Source organism: Micrasema longulum, unplaced genomic scaffold (genome assembly GCF_059751315.1).
Source record: "Micrasema longulum isolate JH-2025_06_02 unplaced genomic scaffold, ASM5975131v1 h1tg000616l, whole genome shotgun sequence".
In the NCBI taxonomy this organism is placed as follows: Eukaryota; Metazoa; Arthropoda; class Insecta; order Trichoptera; family Brachycentridae; genus Micrasema; species Micrasema longulum.
The window spans coordinates 60,172-73,726 of NW_028277812.1; the positions used below are offsets into that span (position 1 = coordinate 60,172).

Consider the following 13,555-nt stretch of genomic DNA (forward strand, 5'->3'; position numbering starts at 1 on the left):
ATTTATTTTTTGCAATAATTTTGATTTTACCTAATTGCATGTTTGAAAAAAAATTAGAATCAATGAACGTATTTTTGACAACTTAGAACGTCACTTTGATTGACACTTGAGGAGGAAGATCTAAATCATGTTTTTTTAGGATACCTTAGCCTCTCCAATATCAATGTCCCATTTCCTATTCGTATTCTCATTCTCCTGTCCCCACCCCAATAAACATGTATTTTAAATTTTATGTAAATGTCTAGTAGTAAATAGTATTAAGTTGTAAATAAATAAAATATGTATCATCATCATAATTTCTTTTCCATAGTGCACTGCATTGGTATACCAATCGCAGCGTATCTTGATCATTTTTGTTACATGAAGGTAAGATGACCAGTCTAACGCTTCAGGTACCAGTCCAGGGACTATGAAATATTCCATAGTAATAACACCCTTTTGTATAAATATTTCATATCAACCATGTCAGGAAACGAACCCAAGACCTCTTGCATGGCACGCTAACGCGCTGACCATTACACCACGAGGCCGACTATGTATACACTATAGTGTATGTAATATTAAATACTAACATACTAACTTGTATATAGTACCAACACAAGTGTAAATATTTAACAAAGTAAAATTTGAAACTCGACGCCAGCTGTTATTCCGAACGCGGGTTTAATATCGGGTTTTTATCTTAGAGTATACATGTATACTCTAAGGTAAATGCGTTCGGAGCCCAGTTGGGAGATGGAAAGCCAATAAAAAACTAAGAAGAAGAAGAAAAACGAAGAACGTCAATTGTCAATTTGACTGACAGTTTGTTTGGAAGTTTGTGTTGGGTTTTGCCGGTTTCGTGGCTTCAATTTGCTTTGTCGTTTTTAATTTACACGCTTTTTCTAAAAAAAATTATGAAACATGAGTGATACAAACAATTACTCTCGGAATTTAATTTGTGTCAAATATCCAGGAATAGTAAATAACGCCGACAAAGCAATTGAAACATTAGGGGGTATAAAAAGTATTTCAAAGGTAATCTTTCTTTTCCTAATTATTGTAATTTTCACTTTATATTTTCAAATATTATTTGTTCATATTAACAATGAGCATTTCAACATTAATATAATACTTTTACCATTTTATTTATTGCACTAATTTATTTGAGTATTTTTAAGGGACTTTCCTCTAGAATTCGCCGCTTAGAAATAAGGTTCAGGCCTAAGGATCCGTACTGTAAGGTTGTTAGTAGCAATATTCACACAACCCCGGGAGTTCTACTGAAGATTCGCGTTAAGAAGAAGAAACAGGGTTGTAGCAGCGGAGGAGAAGTGGTTGCCACTGAGGTTTTGGGTATAATTAGACAGAGTTTTAATTTTGAAAGTAAGTATATTTCCACTTTGTAACTAATTACACATATTAAATGTATTGCAAGGAAAGAAAAAGATAGTGATTTATATTGCACATTAATTAAACGGCAACATCAAGAGAGAATGCTACAAAATCTATTTTAAATAGTATTTTTTGTTAATCATTTTGTAGCCAGGTAAACAAATATTGTATTTTGTCATTCCACGGTCATTTTGAAAAATGCCTAGTTTAGTAAAGTAGTAAGGTTAATGAATTATAGTAAGGCTCTAGATTGATGTAATGTACTTGTGTACATAGCTCGAGGATTGGACTGCTTCTTCTCTAGAACTCTATAAATCTAACCATAATTCCAACGAATCATCAGAATCACTTTCCCACCTGTTGAAAATATTTAAAATGTCACCAAAAGGAAATATATCAGAGTTAGAGTCACTGTCGCCATTACTCAGTGCTCCCTTTTTTTTAGTTTGTCTGTTTCTCTCGGTTCTTTGATTCTCGAGTAGAGTTTGAACACATTTTTGTTTTTTATCACCATCCGTGTTGTCCACTATTTTCTCTATTAAGGAATCTATAACAATGCTCCGACATTCTTTAGTTATTTTGGTTCTGCAAATCGGACATACCTTCTTCATTTTTTTCCATGTAGTTATGCAGTTTTTGCAAAATGTATGGGAACAATTCAGGGTTATCGCTCGAATGAATAGTTCGCCACATATAGAGCATTCTAATTCTGATTCTATTATTTTATTGACATTTTCTAAAACATGAGCTCTTTCTTCATTGGCTGTAATCATTTGATTTATGGAACAAGAGGTAGAGGGCACACTATTGCTTTTAGTTACAGGATTAATGTCTGTAATTTTTCTGCTGTTATTCATTATTCAAGCGATAGTCCTTTTTTTAAAAAATATTTCTCACTTGAAATTATGGGTTTCTGTTTTCTTAGTGATTAATTAATGAATATCTTAATGAATGCTTCAAAAAATATATTTGTAAATTTTGTTTTCTTTTACTGATTCAATATGAAAGTTAAGATTTGAATGTGGCCATGTTTGGTTATAAATAATTGTATCTATGCCAACCATTAGTTTCAGTAAGTTGCTAGTCTACTAGAATAATATTAAACCATTTGAGTAAGTACTCATATGTCATTGGGTACCCTTTTTTGTTATAATGCTAATATATATATATATTTAAAGAGATAAATACTTGAGTTCTTATTATTTACTCAAATATTTAAATTTTCAGACCATTTCCTAAAAGTCGTAAAAAAATTGTGCTGGAAAAATAGAAATCGAGTTGTGGCAGAGTGAGATTTGAACCTCTAACCTTTAGTCCATGAGTCCACAATACTTTCACGGGACCACAACCCGGTTCAAGTACTTGGTTCCATCAAATGATGGATACATAGTATTATGTGGAAAACCGAATTTATTAAGATGTTTTAGCCAGTGAATATCAATAATTAATTATAAAATAACTTGTTGTCATAACAGTTTCCCCAATTTTCAGAAAATGCATTCATTGAGTTTGACTAAATTGATATTACATATTTAGCTACTAACTCGTGATTAATTATTTTTCATTTTTAGCACTTGCTGATTTTGAATATTTACCCCTCGTTCCTAAAGATGAGGAAAACCCAACGTCAGGATTAAGGTGTATACTGGATGAACTTGTGCCAAATGGTTTTCCTGATGTGGAATGGATGAAGTAAGCATATTTAATTTGAGATTTTTTATGGGTTATTACACTAAAGTATAATAAACATAAATGTTCTTTTACTTATCACATCTCATATTTAGCAAAAATTATGTTACCCTCAACAATCAGAAATAAAGAGAAAGCAAATCACGATACACATGCAAACATTAATGTGAGAAAAAGATATGTAAATTTCTCAAGTTCATTTCATAGCTTCGACACAGTTAATTTATTTAAAAAATAACATATACATTACAAACTTAAATTCAAGATGTACATATTATACAAATTAAAAAAATACATAAAAGAGACTCCTGTCAAAGTAGTAGGAGAATCCTGCTCCGAAAAACCCCTTCGGATATATGGAACAGATCAATATCCAGAGCGATGTTGTTCAGCATAGTGGTAGCCATTTCAACAGGCATAACCATCTGCAAGTTGGTCCTGTGTATTGGGTATGAAAAAATCTATGCTGACAATAAAACTGAAAAATAAATAAAATACAAGACAGCTGATTCCCACTTCGTGTTCACCGGACTAGCACAGTCACGAGCAAATAAGACCCCACTAATAAGAGAAGTTGCCTAGGAGTAGGGAAGTTCAATAAAGAATTACTAATTTAACACTCTAAACAATACACATGAGAAGATAGTTAAGATAGTCAATTAAATTGCATGACCTTTGGAATTGATGAAATAAAAGATTATGTTTTGTAAATAACATTTATAATTCAATATGATTACCAGTAAAATCTAAAGTAAATTTCTAAATCTATAAATCAGGATAGCACTTCTTTGGATTCAGTTAAAATCAAGATTTTCCAAACCCTATATAAACTACTACTACTACTACCATCATGCCATTTCTCCATAGGGGTAGGCAGAGAGAATAGACCGCCACACACGTCTATCCTGGCATATATTCCTAGCTTCTTCCACATTCATACATCTTGTCATACATGCCATTCGGTTCTGTCTGCTTTTGACATGACCAGACTTAAGATTTTGATTTATCTGATCATGCCAAGTCTTCCTTGGTCGTCCTCGTCTCACGTTACCGTTCATTTTCGCCATATACACTTGTTTTACCATTCTTTCGTCGTCCATTCGTTCTACATGACCAAACCATCTCAGAGACCCTTTCTTAATCTTATTAATTATAGTTGATTCAGATTTACACTCTCGCCTGATTTCATTATTCGTAACCCTGTCATAGATTGATTTCCCACACATTTGTCTAAGAAATAGCATTTCAACCGCATTTACTCGGCTTTTATCCTTCCTCCGTCAGTTCCATGTTTCACTTCCATAAATAAGTGTTGGGACTAAAACTTCATTGTGCACTGCCAGTTTAGCTTCGATTGACACATTTTTATTGGCAATTACTGCGCTTAGTGCGCCATTCTTTTTGTTGCCCGCATTCACTCTCCTTTCAACATCTTTTTCTACTCTTTCATCTCTTGAAAATATGCTTCCCAGATACACAAATTCTTCTACTTGTTCAAGACATTAGTTGTTTCCATTTATCATGCAGTCAGAACTGAAAAAAAAAAGTTACTGAAAAATAATTCATTTTTGCTCCAATACCCATTCATTCTATCTCTTTCATACAATTTTCCATGTAAAGATTAAACAACCATGATGACATTACACATCCCTGTTTCACGCCTTTTGAGATCGAAAACCAAGGTGTTAATCCCCCATTAACTCTTACACATGCTGAACTCTCCTCATAGAGAGATGATACTGCACATATAAGTTTACTGTTTACTCCATACTTTTCCAACACGCACTACAATTTCATTCTATCTACTTTATCATACGCTTTTTGCAAATCAACAAATGCGCAGAATAGTCTCTCAATTTTTGCCAAAAACTTCTCCGTTAGCATTCGCAGCGCAAAAAATGAATCCGTGCATCCATGTCCACTCATAAAGGCTCCATGCACGTCCCACACTTTATCTTTCGTCACCTTTCTTACTCTCTCGATTATAATTTTCCCATACAGTTTGAAAAAAGAACTCAGAAGACTGATTGCCTTATAGTTCCCATATTCCGCACGAGATCCCTTTCCCTTATATAAAGGCATGACAACCGCCCCCCTCCAATCCAAAGACGTATGTCCTTCCTTTAGGCAGAGATTGAAAAGTCTGTGCAGCCATGTTCCCACAATCTGGCCACCACTCTTCAGATATTCCACAGCGACCTTATCATACCCAACGGATTAACCATTTTTCATACTTTTCAGCGCACTCTTTATTTCCACCATGCTTATCTCACAGCTAGTATCATCACTCGTATATTATATATTACAATATTACAGATAGCATATTTTATTTTATTTTATTTTTATTTTTATTTATTTGGATAACCAACAGCTATAATGATATCATATTTATATAACAAAACAAATAACAAATAAGCCAATTACAGGTTTTCACAAGTAGCATCACAGTAAGTTAAAAAAGATTCTCGAACATAAAATGAATAGTAATTAAATGTAAATTTAAAAGAAAAGAAAAAAATACTACGAGTTATTTCGAAAGCAAACGCCGCACGTTATTAAGATTATTTTCAAATAAATCTATGTTAAATGATTTATTAATTACATTAAAATTATTAAAAGTTCGCCATAAATATGAATTTTGCCTATAATTAGATGAAACAAGAGGTATGTGAAGAAGAGGGTTATTTCTTAAAACTTTGGAAGGAACATTGATAGAAAGTTTGCAAAGTAGTTCAGGACAGTCAATATAGTCAATATATATAATATTATGTATACAAAGCAGTGTCTTGATTCATAATAAATCATGACTACCATCTTTATGTATTTTAAGGACATTTTACATTCTCACAGTTGTACCAACTTTATAAATATGTTTTAACTATATTGTTGTCAACAGCTCGCAAGTTCCATATTTTTTTGTGCCACCGGTGTTCTCTCGGATGTCCACACCCCAAGGTTATGTATTCAATTACTCGATATCGGATAGAGAAAAGGAAGTGGATACCAAAAACATAATTGGGAGATATAGAAAAGCACGAACGAGGCATGCTATTTATGTTAATTTCAATCATACTGACCCTGTTCCCACTGAACCAAATAAAATGGCCGTCGATGCTCTATCTGCTGATTGTAAAGAACTGGAAATAATACGAGAGGTAATTTTGAACTAGGTCTAGCTACCTTGTTTGATTAACATATAACATACACAGAATACTTTAAGGATTATTTCTGAGTTTCGACATTTATTTAAACTTTTTATTTATAATTCAACAAAATATTTCAATGACATTATTGTAGGGCATCTATTGATAGTGCACAACATAAAACTGCTCTTTATTGTTTTAATTTTAGTAGCAATAATTTTCTGATATATAAAGTAATAATAAAATTTATAAAAAGTTCAGCCTGATGATAAAAAAGCTCACAGTATTCAAAATATTTTGTGTTGGTATACATTTTTAAACACTTTAATAATTTTCACTTATATTATTTCAGTATTTTGAAAAAAAGCCCATCCGTTCAAAGAATGAATTGTTCAACATTTCAAAGTTATCAGACATACAACTTAAAACTCTATTACCATGTGTGGCCTATTATTATTTAAATGGACCTTGGAGAAGTCTTTGGGTTAGATTTGGTTACGATCCGAGGAAAGATCCTCAAAGTAGATTATTTCAATGTATGGACTACAGAGTTAGAAGTACAGGTCAGTTGTTGTTAGTTAAAAATGTCTCTCAAATAAATCATTGGTATCCATGTAAACTATCGTCCCTATGTTGAAAACATAAATTTTTCAGAACCGCTGTTTTAAAGTGTTTATTGTAAATGTAACTTTCTAATGTCATAAGATTCACACAAGTTATCTCCTAAATTTAAACAAATATTAACAAAATGAATATTGGAAAATTTATCAATCTCTTCAGAAAAGCTAATGATTTCAACATGAGACAGTTTACGTAGCTGACATTGAAATATGTATATGGTAAAATTTTAAATAAATCTGAATTGAATTTTATTTATAACCACTCTTTTTCTGTTTAGGGGGATTGAAAAGTTTAGTCAAAGGAAATCGTCAGGATTCCTACAATCCTTTCAAGGAGAGATGCAAAAATTACCACAGCAAAATATTCCAACAAAATCACGAAGAAGGTGATAAACCGAAGATTACAGAAGAAGATCAAATTGCTTCCTTTATGTTTCAGCCTGGAACATTACCAGCTCAAAGGCAAATGTTTTATCAGGTACCTACATAATAGTTTTTCTTTGAATCAAAACATTATTGAAAATTAAAAACACAAATACCTTGAAATTTATTGCAACAGTCAAGGGGAAAACATTTTTGAGAAGGGAATGTGGAAGTTCAGGGGTTTAGTGGGCTTATAAATTGTCATTGGCTGATTTAAGTGGCCACCTCGTTGACTGTGTAATATTCACCATTCTGCCAGATGAATTTCACCCACATCAATAAAGGTTTCAGCTCTTTTACTTCACAAAAGTCAACAAGCAATATTCATTCAGATCTTGTTGCTAGGGACCACGGTCCTTAATTGTATTATTTCCTTTTGTTAGTATTGCCACCTGAAGGTTCCCGAGATAGAGGAAATGTTAGCTCGGCTGGGTGAGGTGTTGCCAGGTGCGTTGTGTCATGAACGTCGAGGATGGCTTCCCGCCGGGTTTCACGACCAATGCAGAGAGATCCTTAATGCACACATCAATGCATTTGCCAGGGAGCGCTTCAATCAAGCAATTCAGGTAAAACCTAATACTATTATTTATTTATTAATGGACTTATTGAGTCTATTTAACAATGGTAAATACATTTCTTTATAATGTATAGAGATACAATTGAAATAAAATAAACCTAAAGAAAATTAAAGCTAGGACAAAAATTGAATAATAATTACTACCTCAAAACTAGATCCGGTCTATCTTAGTGATCGTTTAAATTTAGAAAGACTTACACCAAAAAAGTCCAGAGCTTATTCACAGTGCGACACAATCGGGACATTGGTGCATGCAAGTTATAGTTTGTGCTACAGAGCATTCAGAATAGCAGCCCTGGATAATTTTAATTGCATCCCATCATCTCTGTTTATATTGGCAGGATGTTTGTATTTATTTATTTATTTATTTATTAAACTTCTTCTTCTTACAATATACAGTTAAAAGTACATAAATCATTATAGAAAATAACATAAAATAAAATCATAACTATTAAATGAAATATGTAATGAATTCTAAAAAAGAAATACAGTGAAGATGATTAGAGAAACACATGAAAAATAGGAGACTTGAGGGGATGGCCATTCAATGGATAGGATAGCTGATTTAATTGCAGCGGGAGTCGTGTGGAGCAAGTCCAACGGCTCAGCATAATTATTAACTGTTCTGTGTGTGGATGCGTACCAGGGGAGAATGGTGGGTGAAGTTTGTCCTATTGTACTCACACTGGAACATGTGTAAGAGTCTGGTGGATCTTGTGGATACACAAAAGTTTATCAAGGACATTCATTTTGGGCAATCTATTAGGGTGCATATCACTTAGTGCATTAGAGTGAGGTCAGCAATTGTCTTTTTGGTGGAGAGCAATGGTAACCTCAACTTATACATCAAAGTTTGGTAGCAAATTTCATCTCTATATAGTATATGTCGATTGCTTCGATCATTCGACATTCTTTTACTAATCGAGTTTGGTGACTTTTTTTTAGTCAACTTCAAACTCTGATGTTGTGACGGAAAAGGACGATGATGATGAAAAGAGCAATAATTTGAATGATGATGATATCGAGGAAGGTAATGAAGCGCTCTCGGAATTTGAATATGATGAAGAAGACGATGACAATGTTTTCCAAGAAAATGAGACAGAAATCGAACTAAATAATGCTATTGTAGAATGATGTATACATTCTTTTATATTAAAATAAAAATGTTTTTTCTGAATTTAACTTTTATTTTTGAGGTCATACATAAAGATGAGGTATGTCCAAAGGAGTAGAAATTAGTTGAGGTCGCTGACATTTTTATAACTCTTTGAAAACTGCAGTTTTGAATTCTGAAACAGAACATTGTGACCTTGTCACAACTAATCACAACACTAACCACGGGACCACAACCCGATTCAAATAATAAAGTGAAACTTCAGAAAAGAGATTTTAAAGATAAATTGGTCAAAATCATTATTTAAATTTAGCGAGTACCCACAGGTAAAAATCCCGCAAAAGGAAATCGACTGGAGATTAATCATTCTCATAGTGTACTAGTTATTGCGTTTTCCAGGTATTAACTAAATAAATCACCGTAAAATAATAAATATCAATCCACCGTATTGCATTTTATCATGCAGTGTAGATTTTTACCGTAGTGTGAAATGTGCAAATCATGCAATATCACACAGTGAGCTCGTGGTTTGAACGTGTACAGCGGTCAAGTCTTTGTGAATGTATGGTAGAGCACCTAAAATTTGACTCATATTCTTTGTGTTTAATGGTAATATAAATAATTTGAGGGTTTGTTTACTTTTGATTTGTTTGTAAATTGCAGCAATATTATATCTGTATTACCAATATCATTGTTATCAATAAATTATTGTTTTTTTATTTTTATTATCCATATATATAACTCAAGTAAATCCAAGTAAACCAACGCTATTTTGAATATCATAGACTCTTCTGCTTACACAAATTTAAAATACACTTTTAATCATGGTATTCACCAATCACAATACACGAAACTCAAAAAAGCTTCATGTATCTAAATCACTTCGCAAAGTTCGGAAAAAAATCTCTTGAAAATATTGGCCATTCCCAATTTAATAAACTGCCTGATGAACTAAAAAACCAAAAGTTGAATAGTAAATATAAAAGTGTAGCAATTAAAAAATATTACTTGAATCTTTTTTATAGTGACAGTTAAATAGTGTATAATACTGTGTCTTATGTTTCTAATATCATATTTTCTTACTATTTTGGAATGTATTAACTGATATTATGTGGATAGTGATAAATGTTTTCTGTTTATGTACAGTCCCAAATGAGTTTTTTTTATAATTCCTGCGGCATGATTCTGATTCTCTATCGCAAGGTAAAGCTGAAATTAACACGGCCGCGCCTTACTTCGAACGTAAATTCAAATCTGTATTCTGGGCGGTATTCTAAACGCTCTCGTGGCCGTATTATCTCGTGTATTTACATACAAAATACACAAGAAAAACTGTTTTCTCGTGCCACGAGAGTGGTTCAGAAAAGTACCCCTGTTAACACGAGCTCGTTTTAAATTATCGCGAACTTAGAATCAGACTGCTGGGAGTGTTATATCTGGTCCACGTATTTGTTTTATCAATTATAAAAAAAACTCTCCTTTACCGATGTCTCTCTTCATACATTATAATTCAAGTAAGGGTCATTTAATATTAGTTTAATCTGAGTTTCGATACTGAGGGGTTTAATCACTTGAGGTCATGTCAATATTGCTTTATCAGGTTCATTGGAACATTCAATACAATGCACATTTACAAAGAAGCAGCATAATATTGTCACTATTCTGACTTATCAGTAACAATTTTATTAAATATAAATAATGAAGACTATTTACTCATTAGTGAAGGATATTATTATCATTTAAGCTAAATATCTGTTTTATCATATCATCGACAAGGCAACTTGACTTAACCAGCAAATATAATATATTTTCAAACATTTTATTAACCATTAAAACATAAATATCAGGTCTCCGTGAATGAGAAAGTTTAGTGGTTTTTAAAAATATTTTTATTTGTGTAGAATATCAAACTAAGTAAAAAAAAAACAATAATTGTGCATCGTATTATCAACGCTATAGTTTTATTAAGTTTTGCGATTTAGAAATTATTCCTGTGACGTCACAAGTTCTCTTTGGTGAGTTCTGCAAATATTTAATTTTATAGGCCATTTTCAACTAGTTGTTAGAAAATAAAAATCAAGTTGGGGTAGAGTGGGATTCAAACCACGGATTTTTGATCCGAGAGTCCGAGACACTAGCCACAGGACCATAACCCGATTCAAAGGACCGCAACCCTTTCAAATTAGTACATTTTTATAAATTTTTTAATAAAGGTAGTAGACATAGTGAAAACATAGTGAAAAACGAAAGTAAAAAAACATAGTAAAAATGTAGTGAAAAATATATTAAAAAACATATTAAAAAACCCAGTAAAATACATATTGAAAACAAAAGACTTAGTAAGAAACATAGTTAAAGACATAGCAAAAATATATATATGTATATGCATAGCAAAAAACATATTTAAAAAAAAACATAGTAAAATATATAGTAAAAAGAAAAAAACATTAAAAAAAGCTGTGATAAATAAAAATATGTGCATATATAGTAATAACAGAGTAAAAAGTAATAAGTAAAATCATCAATGAAACACCAAAAATATATCATTTTAATTCAAATAAGAACATGAGTTGGCCATCAACAGCCAACACCAATGTTGCATCCTACAATCTTCCAAATTCGGTTTTGAATATTGTTTTTCACGACTTTTTAATTTGTAATAATTGAAAGCCACCGAAGTTCATGAGATTAATGAGGAATTAACTAAAAAATCGTAAATCTACTTATTTTTCGCAAATTTTATTTGGTTGCAATAAAATTGTTGAGTTAATCATCTCACTTAATTTTAGTAGTTTACCTACTTTTCTCAAATGACATTCAAATTATACAACTAATACACAACAACAAACCATCATACCGTTTCTCCGTAGGGGTAGGCAGAGAGAATAGAACGACATATCACTCTGTCTTTGCATACAGACCTCGCTTCCTCTACATTCATACATCTTCTCATGCACGCACGTCGATTATTCCTACTCTTGACATGTCCATCTTCAAGTACTTGATGGACTTGATCGTGCCATGTCTTTTTCGACCTTCCTCGTTTTCTGCATCCATCAACATTCGCATCGTAGATTCTTTTAGCCGTTCTTTCGCTGTCCATTCGCTCTACATGTCCAAACCGACGCAGCACCCCTTTCTTGATTCTGTCGATATTGCATGTCTCAGCCTTTCATAGTTCACGGATATCGACATTTGTGCACCTATCATACATCGTTTTACCACACATTTGCCCGAGGGATCGCATTTTGACAGAGTTTAATCTACTTTCATAATCATTTTTCCAATTCCATATTTCGCTCCCATATATTAGGGTCGACACAAGAACACCATTGAGAAATGTTAGTTTTGCCTCCTGCGAGTCCTTCGACATTCAAATTATACGTAATTTAAAAAATATAATTTATGATAATAATTTTATCGTAATAAAATAATGTATCAATAGGTGTTAATAAAGTGTTTATCATTCTATATTGTCATCTTGACATTTGTAATGATTAATGATTAATAAAGTCGCAGGGTAAATGATAATTATGGTTTGCGTACTGTTTTTATTTGTCAGATTGCGGATTTTTTTTTATCGAAATGAAATTTTGAATCTCAAATATATGTATTTTTTAAAAATATCCACAGATGTACCCGATGAAGTCAATGATAGTCCATACATATTATCTAGGTACGTAGGCAATACATTTTTTCAAAATATACCTAGATGATTTTGGTGTAGGTACTTCAAGGTTTAAATATTGGACCAGTGTGTTGACAACGCGCGTTCATTATTAAAAATATATTTGATCTAAAAAGAAATACAGTACGAACGTTTTAAAACACAGCAATCGTACTCTGGGGTAGATAGATGGATAAACGGGGGTATTTTGAAATAATCGTAATTTCATGGGCGGTACTATTACGACGGATAGAGGATGGGCTGCGACAGTAAAAAACACCCCAAAAGGAAATTATTAATACACAGTTTTTATTTGAGTCAAACTGTTATCTCTAGAAAGTTTATCAGACTTGAACCCATTTTCATTACAATCTAAGCTTACGACATAACATTTTATCCGAAAGATGAATAAACTAATGACCTTTCTTATGACGCCAAACTCCTTTAAGTATTCAAATATGTAATATTATGTTCATTATTATTATCAACTCAAAGTTTATTTAGGAAAACGTCAGTGCACAGACAAGGAAACAAAATAATAATAATTATAAGTTGGTAGATATTAAATTACCCCATTTCTAAGAATGCATTGTCCTTTTTATCGAGAAAAAATCATCGTAAATATAAATTGAAAATGTAATCATAAACATCCCCCGATCCGCACTTAATAGTGCATTGTGCATAACTGCATATTACACTGTACGAGTATTAGTACCTTAGAGCAGCGTTTCCTAACCTTTTTCAGTCACGGACCCCTAGGAAATCGAGCACAATTTTCGAGGACCCCTTAGTAAAAAAACCAACAGTAAATTTCGGACCTTTTATTTTAGTAATACCAATACAAAAAAAACATTTGTATAAAAATAATACGTTAATAATGAACGCACAACAGCAACACCAACACGGTTAATTAATGTAAAGGTTGGTGTTGCTTTTTTAAACTAAATT

General features: G+C 32.3%; 1 protein-coding gene across 1 annotated transcript; it reads left to right on the forward strand.

The window, feature by feature from the left end:
• Positions 1-684: 684 nt before the first annotated feature.
• l(2)37Cd (general transcription factor IIIC subunit l(2)37Cd) lies at positions 685-9,003 on the forward strand. Its single transcript, XM_088228936.1, has 8 exons — positions 685-1,017; positions 1,161-1,365; positions 2,946-3,066; positions 5,960-6,218; positions 6,559-6,769; positions 7,105-7,304; positions 7,633-7,815; positions 8,772-9,003. Exons 1-8 carry the CDS (start codon positions 904-906, stop codon positions 8,958-8,960), a joined length of 1,482 nt encoding a protein of 493 aa, XP_088085062.1. The 5' UTR covers positions 685-903; the 3' UTR covers positions 8,961-9,003.
• Positions 9,004-13,555: the final 4,552 nt, after the last annotated feature.